The following is a 13,118-nucleotide window of genomic DNA, read 5'->3' as shown; positions in this document are numbered from 1 at the left end:
AGTATATAGGAAAAATATTGCAAAAACTCACCAATTCCCAATGAAGAGTTCATGAAAACAGTTACTCGTTGAAGGTGCAGAAAAAAGGGAAGTGACATCAGCAAATCCATAGGGTCTTATTATAGATCCAGTTATGTTATGTGATACCATGTGCGGATAGATATATATACAAATATATGCATACATACACTCACACACCGCCCACCCCCCAGGACGCCTGTGCACATGAGACAGCTATCGAAAAGGTTCTGATCCAAGCTAGCACATGGATATTCAAAAGGTGAGGAAACCGCAGATCGACATATCCATCAGAATGTGCTATTTATCCATATATAATTGCCACCTTTCATATTATTTGTTAACTAACTCACTCCCACAGATCTACGTACAATCAATGCGAATTTAAAAAAAAAAAAAAAAAAAAAAAAACACATTTTCTAATGCAGCCATTTAGTAACTGATGAAATAATGATGACATTAGTGGTGCGTAGATATAGAATGGCACAGCTGTATGTAAAATGTCTTCTTCATGCTGAATAATGTTATTAACAGAGGAATCGCTTGTTGTCAAGGGGCTACCTGGTGCTAATCAATGCCTCAAAACCATGTAGTAGGTAATGGGTCGTCACTATCTCCTGGAGGTGCTGAAGAGGCAAGGGTTTATTTTGGCATCTTCTTCCATTGGCTTGGTATGCTGATGACAGATTCCTTTGTTTCATTAGTGCATGCAGCCCAACACTTGTGGAACTCCTGCGTGAGGTGTTTAAGCCAAATGCGCTAGATCACTGAGAAACAGATTAATTAATAGGATCTGTAATGCTTAGAATCATATATAGGGAAGTCTTTACCAGGCAATAGCTGCACTTGTATTGGTAATGCAACAGCAACATGCATACACAGGACATACAAATGGACTGATTTTGTCACAACACGAGTATAATATGTCCTAACATCTAGGGCTAAACAATTGTAAAAAAAAAAAAAAAAACAACAAGGCTAAAGGCCAGAGATTACTAAGACAATGTGGCCAAAACTGAAAATGGTATTGTGGAAAGTGTGTGCTATACATTTGCAGTATCACAATGTTTTTCGTAAATAGTAGAGCTCCATATGTTTTGTCCGACAAAAGTCAAAAAGTAAAGGATTGGAAAATCTTCCTTAATTGTGGTAAAAAAACACACAATAGAAATGCCAAGAAAGCAGATACTTAATAACATCAATACTGTTCTAAGTATGATAAACAATCTCATATTGACAAATAATCTCATAATTCAGGGAAGAAAATGAAAGTGTCAGACTCCGTGCACTGCCTACAATAATTTATTAAAATCCTAACAGAAGTAAAAAGTGAGGAAATTAGTTTTTGAGTGCAGTTTGTCATTCCAGAGATTAAAGCTTAAAACAGAGTGTTCACATTGCAGCAAATCTGAGTTTTTTTTAGCACCTTAGAATGAGTCAGGCTGAAAAGTTTTTAAGACACAGTATCATGGCAACAATGGTATTTGGAAAGCTGTGATACAAAATAATGTCAAATGTAAAGGTCACATGACCTAAAGAATCACATTTCTATATTTGTGGATGTTGACATAATAGAAACATAATACTTTTTGCAGTAGTTAAAACGCTTGCAGAGGTTTATGTGCAGGATATGCAATTAGATGTTGAAATTGAGAACACTGTTATGCAGCGAGTTCCTAGTTGTTAGATTCCAAGTCCAAAGGCACTGACTATGCAGTACATTGTCTTATTCTCCCATCTCACAGTGCAACTTCCTGCAGAAAGAGAAAGAGGATATATATATATATAGGTTTTATTTTTATTTATTTTTTACAAATGAGGTCAATCTTTTCTGGAACTTGATTTTCAAAATAATTTTTGTTAAAAAACATTTTTGAAAATGCAACTACATCTTAGTCTAGAATGTGAGTATTATTGCCTAGTTGAGATGTTTGAAAAACGATTTACCATCAGTGCCATTGTCCCAAAAGCATGAGCTTGCGGTATGCAGTCCGGCTCCATTCTTTTGCATAATTACGCAGGTCACTGAAAACAAAAGCAAATTATAATTTGGTATACACAATCTACAACATAACCAGGTTTTAAAAATTTTAAAAACGCAGCATTAATCCTCCAGATCTTTTCTATACTAAATATTGGTCCCACAAACCCCTCTATCCACTAAAACTTTATTATAAGGAGATATTTCTCACATTTGAAATAAAAGGTCTGATAAAAAAAAAAAAAAAAAAAAAATATATATATATATATATACATATACACACACACACATATATTTTAGTGTTTAATCTTAAAATTTCTGTACTCAATCATGGATGGTAAAATATTCAACATTTGCAAGAACTGAAACCGTACACTCTGATATAGTGGGAAGTTAAACAGAATACTCCAGTTCGGTGTGCTACTCTGACAGAGCCTGCCCGTCTTTATGGACAGACTGGTAAAAAAAAAAAAAAAAAAAAAAAACACCAGGTAACCGATGGTTGCATTGAAACAGAGTGCTCAACCATTGAAGCCCGCATGCTAAATCTCAATAAATCAATACATTCATACAAACGTAACAAATAATGTTCAACGAAGACTCATGTGAAATCAAAATAAATCATTTATGAGTTCAAACTAGCTTCCGAATAAGATCCATTCAAAACAAATGTCAGCTGTACCTTGAGTCAATCCAAATACATTTCAGATGCCATTTTATTGCCTTCACTGTACATCTGTTAATAGTCGTGCTCGAGCGCGCTCGCCAAACCAAATCAGTACCTTCCCTCAAAACTACGTTACTCGGACGCCCGGGGCGTCATCACGCAAGCCAAGAGATTGTTATCACGCACGCTGCGTCATCTACAAAGACGCAGTCGCAGCAACATCGCACGTCGGAAATTCCTTCCCGCCGCGGTGTTCTGGTGTTGCGGTTGCTGAGGAGCCAGTGCAGCCCCGGTGCAGAAGTCCTTGGTCGTGTTATCAGAGCGGAGAAAACCTTCGTGCCGATAACACGATTTGTCTGGTAGAAGGTCCGGTAAGGGTGCAGTGCACCGAGCCCTACGCAGACCCTCCTGTTCCCTCCAGCCCCTCCTCCGTTGGAGAGCCTAGTTACGGCTCATGCGGAGAAAGGGGAAGCGGTCAGTTCATAGTGTCCCACGACTTCAGTGATAACTTAGTCACAGACTCTTTGAATATTGAGTGATAATTAGCTCCGGAGGCTTCCGGCACTTCTTAGTTTCACGGAACGATTCCAGAGGCTAACTCCTTACGTTTGACATTGGCTTGTAAGGCAGTGTTAGACCTGTCAGCCCTTTGGGTGGTCCCTCCTCATCATTATTTATTTTGTCCCGCTTTTGCCTCAAACCCTGTTATAATTTTTCCTTTTTGGGAACCACCAGATTTTTTAGTGTTGATGCAGGGTCAGGGAGCTATTTTCCCTACCCCTGGAACTTCTGTCTGAGGGCCTGAGACACAAAATGGTGGCCACCCATTGTCACCTGACATTATCAGAACCCACTAGAGATTTCTAGAACCTTCCGTAACATTCTGGAACCCTGTGACAGAGGGAGGCAGTTTAGAATGTTGGGAGGCCATCTCAGAGTGGCAGTTGGCAACTGACTGGAGAAGAGAGAGGACAGAGATAGAAGGAGGTCGGAGTGAGGCAGCAGGGGTGGAAACGAGTGCTTGGAGTGGGGTCCAGAAACCCACCCTTGATGCTAGTCCCTACTGACCAAGCCCAGCCTAAAGCCCTGTGTGGGATCAAGACCAGAAGAACCATCTTAAAGAACTGAACATTTGAAACAGGCCTTAAAGAAGAAGAACAGCAAGTTCCTGACCTGTTCAGCAGTGTCCTCCTGGAGTCCTGACGTCGAGAAGCCTAGAGACCTGGGGCCTGAGGTGGAGAAGCGGCGCTGACAGAAGGCAGACGTCGTACCCGGAGCCGCCAGAGGTCGAGTGAGGGCGCCGACGGAGGTCGTGGAGAGACACCGGAGGTCGAGTAAGGAGTCACCTGAGGTCGAGGTGAGGCGTCGACGGGGGAGCGAAGTCCGCCCACCGGAGTCGCCGGAAACCGAGGTGAAGCGCGCCAGAGGTCGGGAGTGGAGATCGCACTCCGGAGACACCAGGAAGTGGGGAGTCCGAGACCCTGTGACGCCGGAAGGCGACATCGAGTCGAGGCCGCCCAGCGACATCGAGTCGAGACCGCCCAGCGACATCGAGTCGAGACCGCCCAGCGACATCGATCCGGAGCCGCCTCACGGCGTCGACACGGTGCCGAGCGGAGCCGATCATCGTGAAAAGGGCAGTAAGTGGTAGAGGGGGCGTCTAAGGCCCTGTGGAGCCCTAAAAGACCATTCTAGGGGCTAGAGGGGTGTTAGAACCAGCCTGAGAGTGCCAGGGGTGAACTGAGACTGGTACAGTGACCTCCATAAAGGGTTGTGTGGTTTGGAGGGCCAGATCTTTAGGTTACTCTTGTTCTGCCTCAGCTTAGGCCCCAGCCTTGACCAATCTAGGTGGGACACCCCCATGCCATCAAAGTGTCCTTAAGTTGTGTATGGGCAAAGTAAGACCAAGTGACCTCATGTAAATGATTGGAATTGTCACTGTCATTGATTGTTTTACCTTATTTATTGGAAGTGCTTTATTTATTGTCATCCACTAATTTATTCCTGCACTGTATTTATTGTCTGACTGTATTTATTTGCCATCCGTATTTATTGTATCTCTATTTATTCCTTGCTTATTTATGACCTGAACCTATTTATTGAAATTCCGAAGTAGTGTTATTTATTTGACCTGCTCTTTTGAAGGAAAATCTTATTGTCTTGTATTTATGTAATGAATCCTGCAACTAAGAGAAAATAAGATAAAGACATATATATTTTCAATTTGACTTGCATTATTTTTACGGTGTAGTGTCGTTTTTGGAACGGATGAACGCATGGTTATTGTGTGGGTATGACGTACGCTTAACACGGTGCCTGACCCCCAACCGCTCGAGCCAAGCTACCACTGTGCTGGGAATCTGGTGACTGCTAACCCGGTTGCCCGGTTTCCAACATAAAATTGGTGTTCAGTGGTGGGATAGAGCTGTGCTTGCGTCTACTCGACAATAACTTTGGGTAGTCCATAGGCCTACACCGGGAGTTTTCTCCAAGCGGACTTCCTAATTTTGAGTTTTGTTTTTTCCAAATTTACTTCTGGTGGTGGGAGGAGGTATTACAAAAGGTACCCCCCTGCATAGCTTCTGTAAGCAACGGTCTTCTATCCTGAGTGGGCAAAAAGGAGTTTGTATTGGAAGATGTGGAAACTTACACTGTGGCCCAACTCAGAGAGTTTTGTGAGCGAGAGGGGGTGTTTTGTCCCCAAGGTGCAAAGAAGGGTGAGCTCCCGACCAGCTTAAGGGCTTGGGGGGAGGCACGACGAGAAAGTAAGGTTGAGAAGGAGGACAGGGATGGAGAGCCTGACAGCGAGGGGGCTGGTTTGTACCAACCTGAGGTGGGGAACCTAGTAGCGGGGCCCAGAACACTTTCAAGGAAGGGCAGCAGTGTCTCTAGCAACGGCTTATTAGAAGCAGAATTCACTGACCGGAGGGAGAAAAGACAGCTCACATGGGATTTGGCGAAGCTGGAGAACGAAAAGGAGGAACGGAGGATGGCTCACGAGTTGAGGCTCAGGGAGATAGATCTCCAGATCCTACGGGTCGGGGCACACACTGTTCCTAATGGTGGCAGCGAAGAAAGAGAAATCACCAGGGAACCCAAACCCTATTTGCCAAAAGACATAGTAGCTAGTTATAGTGCGGGTGATGATATCGTCAAGTGGCTAGCGGCCTATGAGATCTCATTAAGAGTCCATGGGGTTCCAGAGAAATATTGGGGAGGGGGATTGTATAATTACATGCCTCCAGCTGGCAGGGATACATTATTGGCCCTGGAGCAGGATGAGCAGACCCACTACCCCACCATGAAAGTGGCGCTCGTGAGGAAGTTTGGACTAACACCCGAGAAGTACAGACAGAAGTTCCGGGGTAGCCACAAACTGGGCACACAGAATTGGGTGGATTTCCTGGACTATGCAAAGAAGGCACTAGAGGGTTGGATACAGGGCAGTGAGGTAAGGGACTACGAGGGGTTGTTTGATTTGATGTTGAAGGAACACCTGCTTGAAAAATGTTTCCCTGAACTGCGTCAACACCTGGTGGATAGCAAGCTGACCAATCCCCGGAAGCTTGCTGAGGAGGCGGACATTTGGGCTAGTACCCGGGTGTCCACAAGGGGGACTGGAGGGGACTCTCAAAAGACCGGACAGGGCGCCCCCCAGAAGAAAGAGGGAGGGGAAAAGAAAACGGAGTTCTCTAAAGGCCCCCAAAATAGTTTCCAAGGGAAGGGAACGGGATTCACCCCTAGGGCTAACCCACCCAGAAACCCTAATCCTGGCCAGAGTCAGCAGCCAAGGGTTGTCCATTGCTACGAGTGCGGTGGTGTCGGACACTATAAGGGAGATGTGAAGTGCCCGAAAAGACCACCCCCTCCCATTGGAGGAAAGCCCCCCGGAGTAGCTAGTGTAGTGCTCGGGAGGAGATGCCCTTAGATAAGGGAAGGGAGTGGGCGGGTGTCACTTTAGTGTCCCTGGGAGAACGGGAGATGGTTCCTAAGATCCAGGTGCCCGCAAATACCACAAAGTATGGGCAATGGGTCACCATCAATGGCCAAAGAGGGGAGGCTCTGAGAGACACAGGAGCCAGTATGACTATGGTACGTAGCCAACTGGTGTCTCCAGAGCAGGTGATTCCCCATGTACTCCACCCTGCAGCGATGGCTGACGGCAGAATGGGCCACTATCCGGTGGCCGAGGTTCCATTTGAATGGGAAGGGGTTGCAGGTTCACTTCGAGTTGCCGTAAGCCCTGCCGTGCCAGTCGATTGTCTGCTGGGGAATGACATGGAGCATAATGCTTGGAAGGAGGTGGAATACCGGACTCATGCTGAGATGCTGGGTACACCTGACTGGGCCTGTGTCAGCACAAGGTCTGCGACTACCCGGAGGGGGACTTCGTTTAGGCGGGAGCCTGGAACAAAAGCACCGCCGGCTGCCAATCAAGGGAAGAACCGAAGGCAGGAGGAGACTGCCTCGGCATCCGCGCCCCGTGTGACGGATAGGCCACCGGAGGTGGTGGACCAGGAGTCCGCGGGAGGGGATGTTACCGAACTGGAGAACCTACCCATCCCGGCCGAGTGGCACGTGGAGGGAGGGCCGACCAGGGAGGAATTCTGCAAGGGCCAGAGGGAGTGTCCTACCCTTGAGGGACTGAGGCGACAGGCCGAAGCCCAGGCAGCAGGGAACGTTGAGGGGAACCACATTTACTGGGAGGATGGCCTCCTCTACAGTGAACCCAAGGCACCCATGCACGGATCTTCACGGGCCTTGGTTGTCCCTCAACGTTACCGAGCCTTTCTCTTGGGATTGGCTCATGAGATCCCCTTGGCAGGACACCTGGGGCAAGACAAAACCTTTGCCCGGCTTGTCCCACACTTTTATTGGCCTCAGATGAAAGTGTCGTCCGACACCTACTGCCGGACGTGTGTGTCTTGTCAAGCCAGTGGGAAAACAGGGGTGAAGCTGAAAGCTCCCCTGCAACCACTTCCTGTCGTTAGCACCCCCTTTGAAAGGGTGGGCATCGACATTGTGGGTCCGTTAGATCCGCCTACTACAGCTGGTCACAGGTTTATCCTGGTTCTGGTGGATCATGCCACACGGTACCCAGAGGCTATACCTCTGAGGACCATTACTGCACCTGTGGTGGCTAGGGCCCTGATGGGAATCTTTACCTGAGTGGGTTTTCCCAAGGAAGTTGTGTCCGACAGGGGGACCAACTTCATGTCAGCATATATGCGGGCGATGTGGAAGGAGTGTGGAGTGACCTACCGGTTCACCACTCCTTACCACCCCCAGACCAATGGTCTGGTGGAGAGGTTCAATAAGACCTTGAAAGGCATGATCAGAAGTCTGCCTGAGAGCCTGCGGAGGAAATGGGACGTCCTCCTACCCTGTCTATTGTTTTCTTACAGGGAAGTGCCACAGAAGGGAGTGGGCTTCAGCCCCTTCGAGCTTTTGTATGGGCACCCTGTGCGTGGACCTCTCAGCCTGGTGAGAGACGGATGGGAAAGAACTCCCAGAAAGCTTCCCCAGGACGTGGTGAGCTACATGCTGGCCTTCCGGAGCCAAATGGCTAAGTTGTGGAAGCAAGCTTCTGACAACTTGGAAGCCAGCCAAGCAGTGATGAAGGCGTGGTATGACCACAATGCTCACCCGGTGGAGTTGGAGCCTGGCCAGAAGGTGTGGGTGATCGAACCAGGAGAGCTTAGCGCCCTCCAGGATCGCTGGTCAGGACCCGTTGAGGTGTTGGAGAAGAAGGGTAAGGCTACCTACTTGGTGGATCTGAAGAACCCTCACCAGCCCCTACGAGTGCTGCACGCCAACCGCCTCAAACCCCACCATGAGAGGCCCGAAGTCATATTGTTAATGGTGACTGACGGAGCAGAGGACGTGGAAAGCGAGCCTCTCCCCGACTTATTTGCGTCTCAAGAGAAGGATGGGTTGGTGGAGGGAGTGATTCTCTCCCCGTCCCTAACTCCTGAACAGCAGGAGGACTGTCGCCAGGTCCTGGGGCAGTACTCTTCGTTGTTCTCCCTTGTTCCGGGTAGGACTCACCTGTGCGTCCATGACGTGGACACAGGAGACAGCCCACCTGTGAAGTCAAAGATCTACCGGATGACAGACAAGGTGGAGGCCAGCATTCACAGTGAAGTCACTAAGATGCTGGAGCTAGGAGTGATTGAACCTTCCAGCAGCCCCTGGTCCAGTCCGGTGGTACTAGTACCAAAAGCTGCACCACCGGGTGCCCAACCGGAACTGAGGTTCTGTGTGGACTACCGGGGACTGAATTCAGTAACCAAGACTGATGCTCATCCGATCCAGAGGGCGGATGAACTGATTGACCGGCTGGGAGCTGCCCAATATTGGAGTACCTTTGACCTTACATCCGGGTACTGGCAGATCTCTCTGACTGATGGAGCTAAGGAAAGGTCAGCCTTCTCCACGCCCAAGGGCCACTACCAGTTCTGCGTGATGCCCTTTGGGCTCAAGAACGCCCCTGCCACGTTTCAGCGTCTGGTGAACCAGATCCTCGCCGGAATGGAGAGTTTCTCTGCTGCTTATCTGGACGACATTGCTGTCTTCAGTAACAGCTGGGAGGATCACTTGCGTCACCTGCAAACTGTTCTCCAGGCCCTGAAACACGCTGGTTTAACGATCAAGGCCAGTAAATGCCAGATCGGGCAGGGGTCGGTAGTGTACCTTGGACACTTGGTGGGTAGGGGAGCGGTGCAACCCCTCCAGGCGAAAATCGAGGCTATCATGGCCTGGGAACCCCCCAAGACTTAGACTGAGGTCCGAGCTTTTCTGGGCCTCACAGGATATTACCGCCGCTTTGTGAAGGGGTACGGGACCATTGTGGCCCCCCTCACGGAGCTTACGTCCAAGAAGCAACCTCGACGGGTAGTCTGGACGGAGGCTTGCCAGCAGGCCTTTGTGAAACTGAAGCAAGCCATGTGCGAGGCCCCGGTCTTAAGGGCCCCAGATTTTTCCAAGGAGTTCATTGTCCAGACGCATGCATCGGAACATGGCATTGGGGCAGTGTTATCGCAACTCAATGAAGAGGGTCTGGATCAACCCGTGGTCTTCCTATCCCGGAGACTAATTCCCAGGGAACAGAAGTGGAGTGCAATAGAGCGTGAAGCCTTTGTAGTGGTATGGGCTCTGAAGAAGTTGCGGCCATACCTGTTTGGCTCGCACTTCCTAGTTCAGACCGACCACAGACCCCTTCGGTGGCTGATGCAGATGAAGGGGGAGAATCCCAAGTTGCTAAGGTGGTCTATCTCCCTACAGGGAATGGACTTTCAGGTGGAACATCGGCCTGGAGTGGACCACGCCAATGCAGACGGTCTCTCAAGGTATTTCCGCCTTAGTGATGAGAACTGCCAAGGGGTTGGGTAGCTCTCCCCACTGTCAGCTGGGGGGGGACGCGTGTTAGACCTGTCAGCCCTTTGGGTGGTCCCTCCTCATCATTATTTATTTTGTCCCACTTTTGCCTCAAACCCTGTTCTAATTTTTCCTTTTTGGGAACCACCAGATTTTTTAGTGTTGATGCAGGGTCAGGGAGCCATTTTCCCTACCCCTGGAACTTCTGTCTGAGGGCCTGAGACACAAAATGGTGGCCACCCATTGTCACCTGTGACACCAGAACCCACTGGAGATTTCTAGAACCTTCCGTAACATTCTGGAACCCTGTGACAGAGGGAGGCAGTTTAGAATGTTGGGAGACCATCTCAGAGTGGCAGTTGGCAACTGACTGGAGAAGAGAGAGGACAGAGATAGAAGGAGGTCGGAGTGAGGCAGCAGGGGTGGAAACCAGTGCTTGGAGTGGGGTCCAGAAACCCACCCTTGATGCTAGTCCCTACTGACCAAGCCCAGCCTAAAGCCCTGTGTGGGATCAAGACCAGAAGAACCATCTTAAAGAACTGAACATTTGAAACAGGCCTTAAAGAAGAAGAACAGCAAGTTCCTGACCTGTTCAGCAGTGTCCTCCTGGAGTCCCGACGTCGAGAAGCCTAGAGACCTGGGGCCTGAGGTGGAGAAGCGGCGCTGACAGAAGGCAGACGTCGTACCCGGAGCCGCCAGAGGTCGAGTGAGGGCGCCGACGGAGGTCGTGGAGAGACACCGGAGGTCGAGTAAGGAGTCATCCGAGGTCGAGTGAGGGCGCAGACGGAGATCGTGGAGAGGCGCCGGAGGTCGAGTCGGGAGTCACCTGAGGTCGAGGTGAGGCGTCGACGGGGGAGTGAAGTCCGCCCACCGGAGTCACCGGAAACCGAGGTGAAGCGCGCCGGAGGTCGGGAGTGGAGATCGCACTCCGGAGACACCAGGAAGTGGGGAGTCCGAGACCCTGTGACGCCAGAAGGCGACATCGAGACGAGGCCGCCCAGCGACATCGAGTCGAGACCGCCCAGCGACATCGAGTCGGAGCCGCCTCACGGCGTCGACACGGTGCCGAGCGGAGCCGATCATCGTGAAAAGGGCAGTAAGTGGTAGAGGGGGCGTCTAAGGCCCTGTGGAGCCCTAAAAGACCATTCTAGGGGCTAGAGGGGTGTTAGAACCAGCCTGAGAGTGCCAGGGGTGAACTGAGACTGGTACAGTGACCTCCATAAAGGGTTGTGTGGTTTGGAGGGCCAGATCTTTAGGTTACTCTTGTTCTGCCTCACCTTAGGCCCCAGCCTTGACCAATCTAGGTGGGACACCCCCATGCCATCAAAGTGCCCTTAAGTTGTGTATGGGCAAAGTAAGACCAAGTGACCTCATGTAAATGATTGGAATTGTCACTGTCATTGATTGTTTTACCTTATTTATTGGAAGTGCATTATTTATTGTCATCGACTAATTTATTCCTGCACTGTATTTATTGTCTGACTGTATTTATTTGCCATCCGTATTTATTGTATCTCTATTTATTCCTTGCTTATTTATGACCTGAACCTATTTATTGAAATTCCGAAGTAGTGTTATTTATTTGACCTGCTCTTTTGAAGGAAAATCTTATTGTCTTGTATTTATGTAATGAATCCTGCAACTAAGAGAAAATAAGATAAAGACATATATATTTTCGATTTGACTTGCATTATTTTTACGGTGTAGTGTCGTTTTTGGAACGGATGAACGCATGGTTATTGTGTGGGTATGACGTACGCTTAACACGGTGCCTGACCCCCAACCGCTCGAGCCAAGCTACCACTGTGCTGGGAATCTGGTGACTGCTAACCCGGTTGCCCGGTTTCCAACAGGCAGTATCCTCTTTGGCATCATATCTTGACACAGTATTATTTCTTGAACTATACGTCATAACGTATTGAAAGGCATTATGTTGGGATTCTGATCTATAGCGGATGCTAAGAAACCCCATGGCAAGATACTCTCTGTGGCTACTCATTAATGTTCGTTGTTGTGTTGTGTGTGTGTGTGTGCTCTTTGACTCCATCTTTAACAGGGTTCCATCATAAGATAGCGCACAACGCGCTCTCCCTGTGAAGCAAGGTGGAGCATTGCTTGGGGTAGGTGCGGGGAAAATCTCTAGACTGTGGTGTGACATGTATTGGGGGAGAACCTGTGCCCAATGGTGAAGCTGTGTTATTGTCCTATGATTTCCTTGTTGCTGTGTATCCTCTAATGTAGCCAACCACAGAGAACAGAGGGTATGGTCACCCTTCGAAGAGTAACGCCATAAAGCTGCATGTTCTTTTATTTTTACAGGTACACAGATATTGTGGTATGGTTATGAAGCATATATCTAGGGAGGTATTAACAAGAAGTTAGTGAAGATAGGTAGGGTATTAATTGTGTTCTTTGTGTTTTGCAGATCTCCCTCCCTGCTGTCCCCTTCCTTTCCTTCCCTCACTTGATCCTCCTAATGACCCATGCCATTACGGCTATCTAGGCTTGGGTAGATCAAGAGGTGGACCATAATAAGCAACAATCTGATCCCGAGGGCTGAACCAACGTGACAACATCGGACACGTATTAGTGGGCGGGTAAATAACTTTTTACACCGCATGCTGAACTCTAGCGTAATCGGGTGGGTTTCCACTTCACCCACATTTAGTAATCATGGGTTACCGCAGTAGTCGTTTTCGTTAGCAACACAACTTAGTTTGCAAGTAACCATTTTTGGCACTAGCGTATGCACAGAGTAGACTTTCCAGCATTTGAGTGTAGTATATATGTTTCTTTCAGTAAATGAATGAGCACGAACTCGGCGGTTTCTGAGTTGGCTTCTCCTTTGTGTACACATTACCTAGCAGCAGCTGCAGTAAGCAAACATCAGTTTTTTTCTACGGCGTCTTCACCATAGAGTATCTCGCTTTCACAGGTGATTTAATTAATTTGTTCCTCATGGGCACTGTTTTTTAATTTTGTAATTAAGAGCACTGTACCCGTTCTTAACATGGGACTCCACGTGTTTTTCTGCTTGTCCAGTCACTTTTGCACTATACCATGCATGTTCTGTTA

At 48.5% G+C, this 13,118-nt stretch overlaps 1 protein-coding gene across 1 annotated transcript in view; it reads right to left on the bottom strand.

Moving 5' to 3' along the window:
* Positions 1-1,304: 1,304 nt before the first annotated feature.
* DYNLT1 (dynein light chain Tctex-type 1) overlaps positions 1,305-13,118 on the bottom strand; it is a 123,592-nt gene continuing 111,778 nt past the window's right edge. Inside the window, exons 4-5 of the mRNA XM_085609334.1 lie at positions 1,966-2,043; positions 1,305-1,772 (exon numbers count right to left, since the gene is read on the bottom strand). Of these exons, the coding sequence (XP_085465460.1) occupies positions 1,702-1,772; positions 1,966-2,043 (149 nt within the window). The 3' untranslated portion in view covers positions 1,305-1,701. The remainder of the gene's footprint in view (positions 1,773-1,965; positions 2,044-13,118) is intronic.

This window comes from Triturus cristatus, chromosome 6 (assembly GCF_964204655.1).
Source record: "Triturus cristatus chromosome 6, aTriCri1.1, whole genome shotgun sequence".
Classification (NCBI taxonomy): Eukaryota; Metazoa; Chordata; class Amphibia; order Caudata; family Salamandridae; genus Triturus; species Triturus cristatus.
The sequence above is the reverse complement of the archived record's forward strand: the minus strand, read 5'-3'. Positions and strand labels throughout refer to the sequence as shown.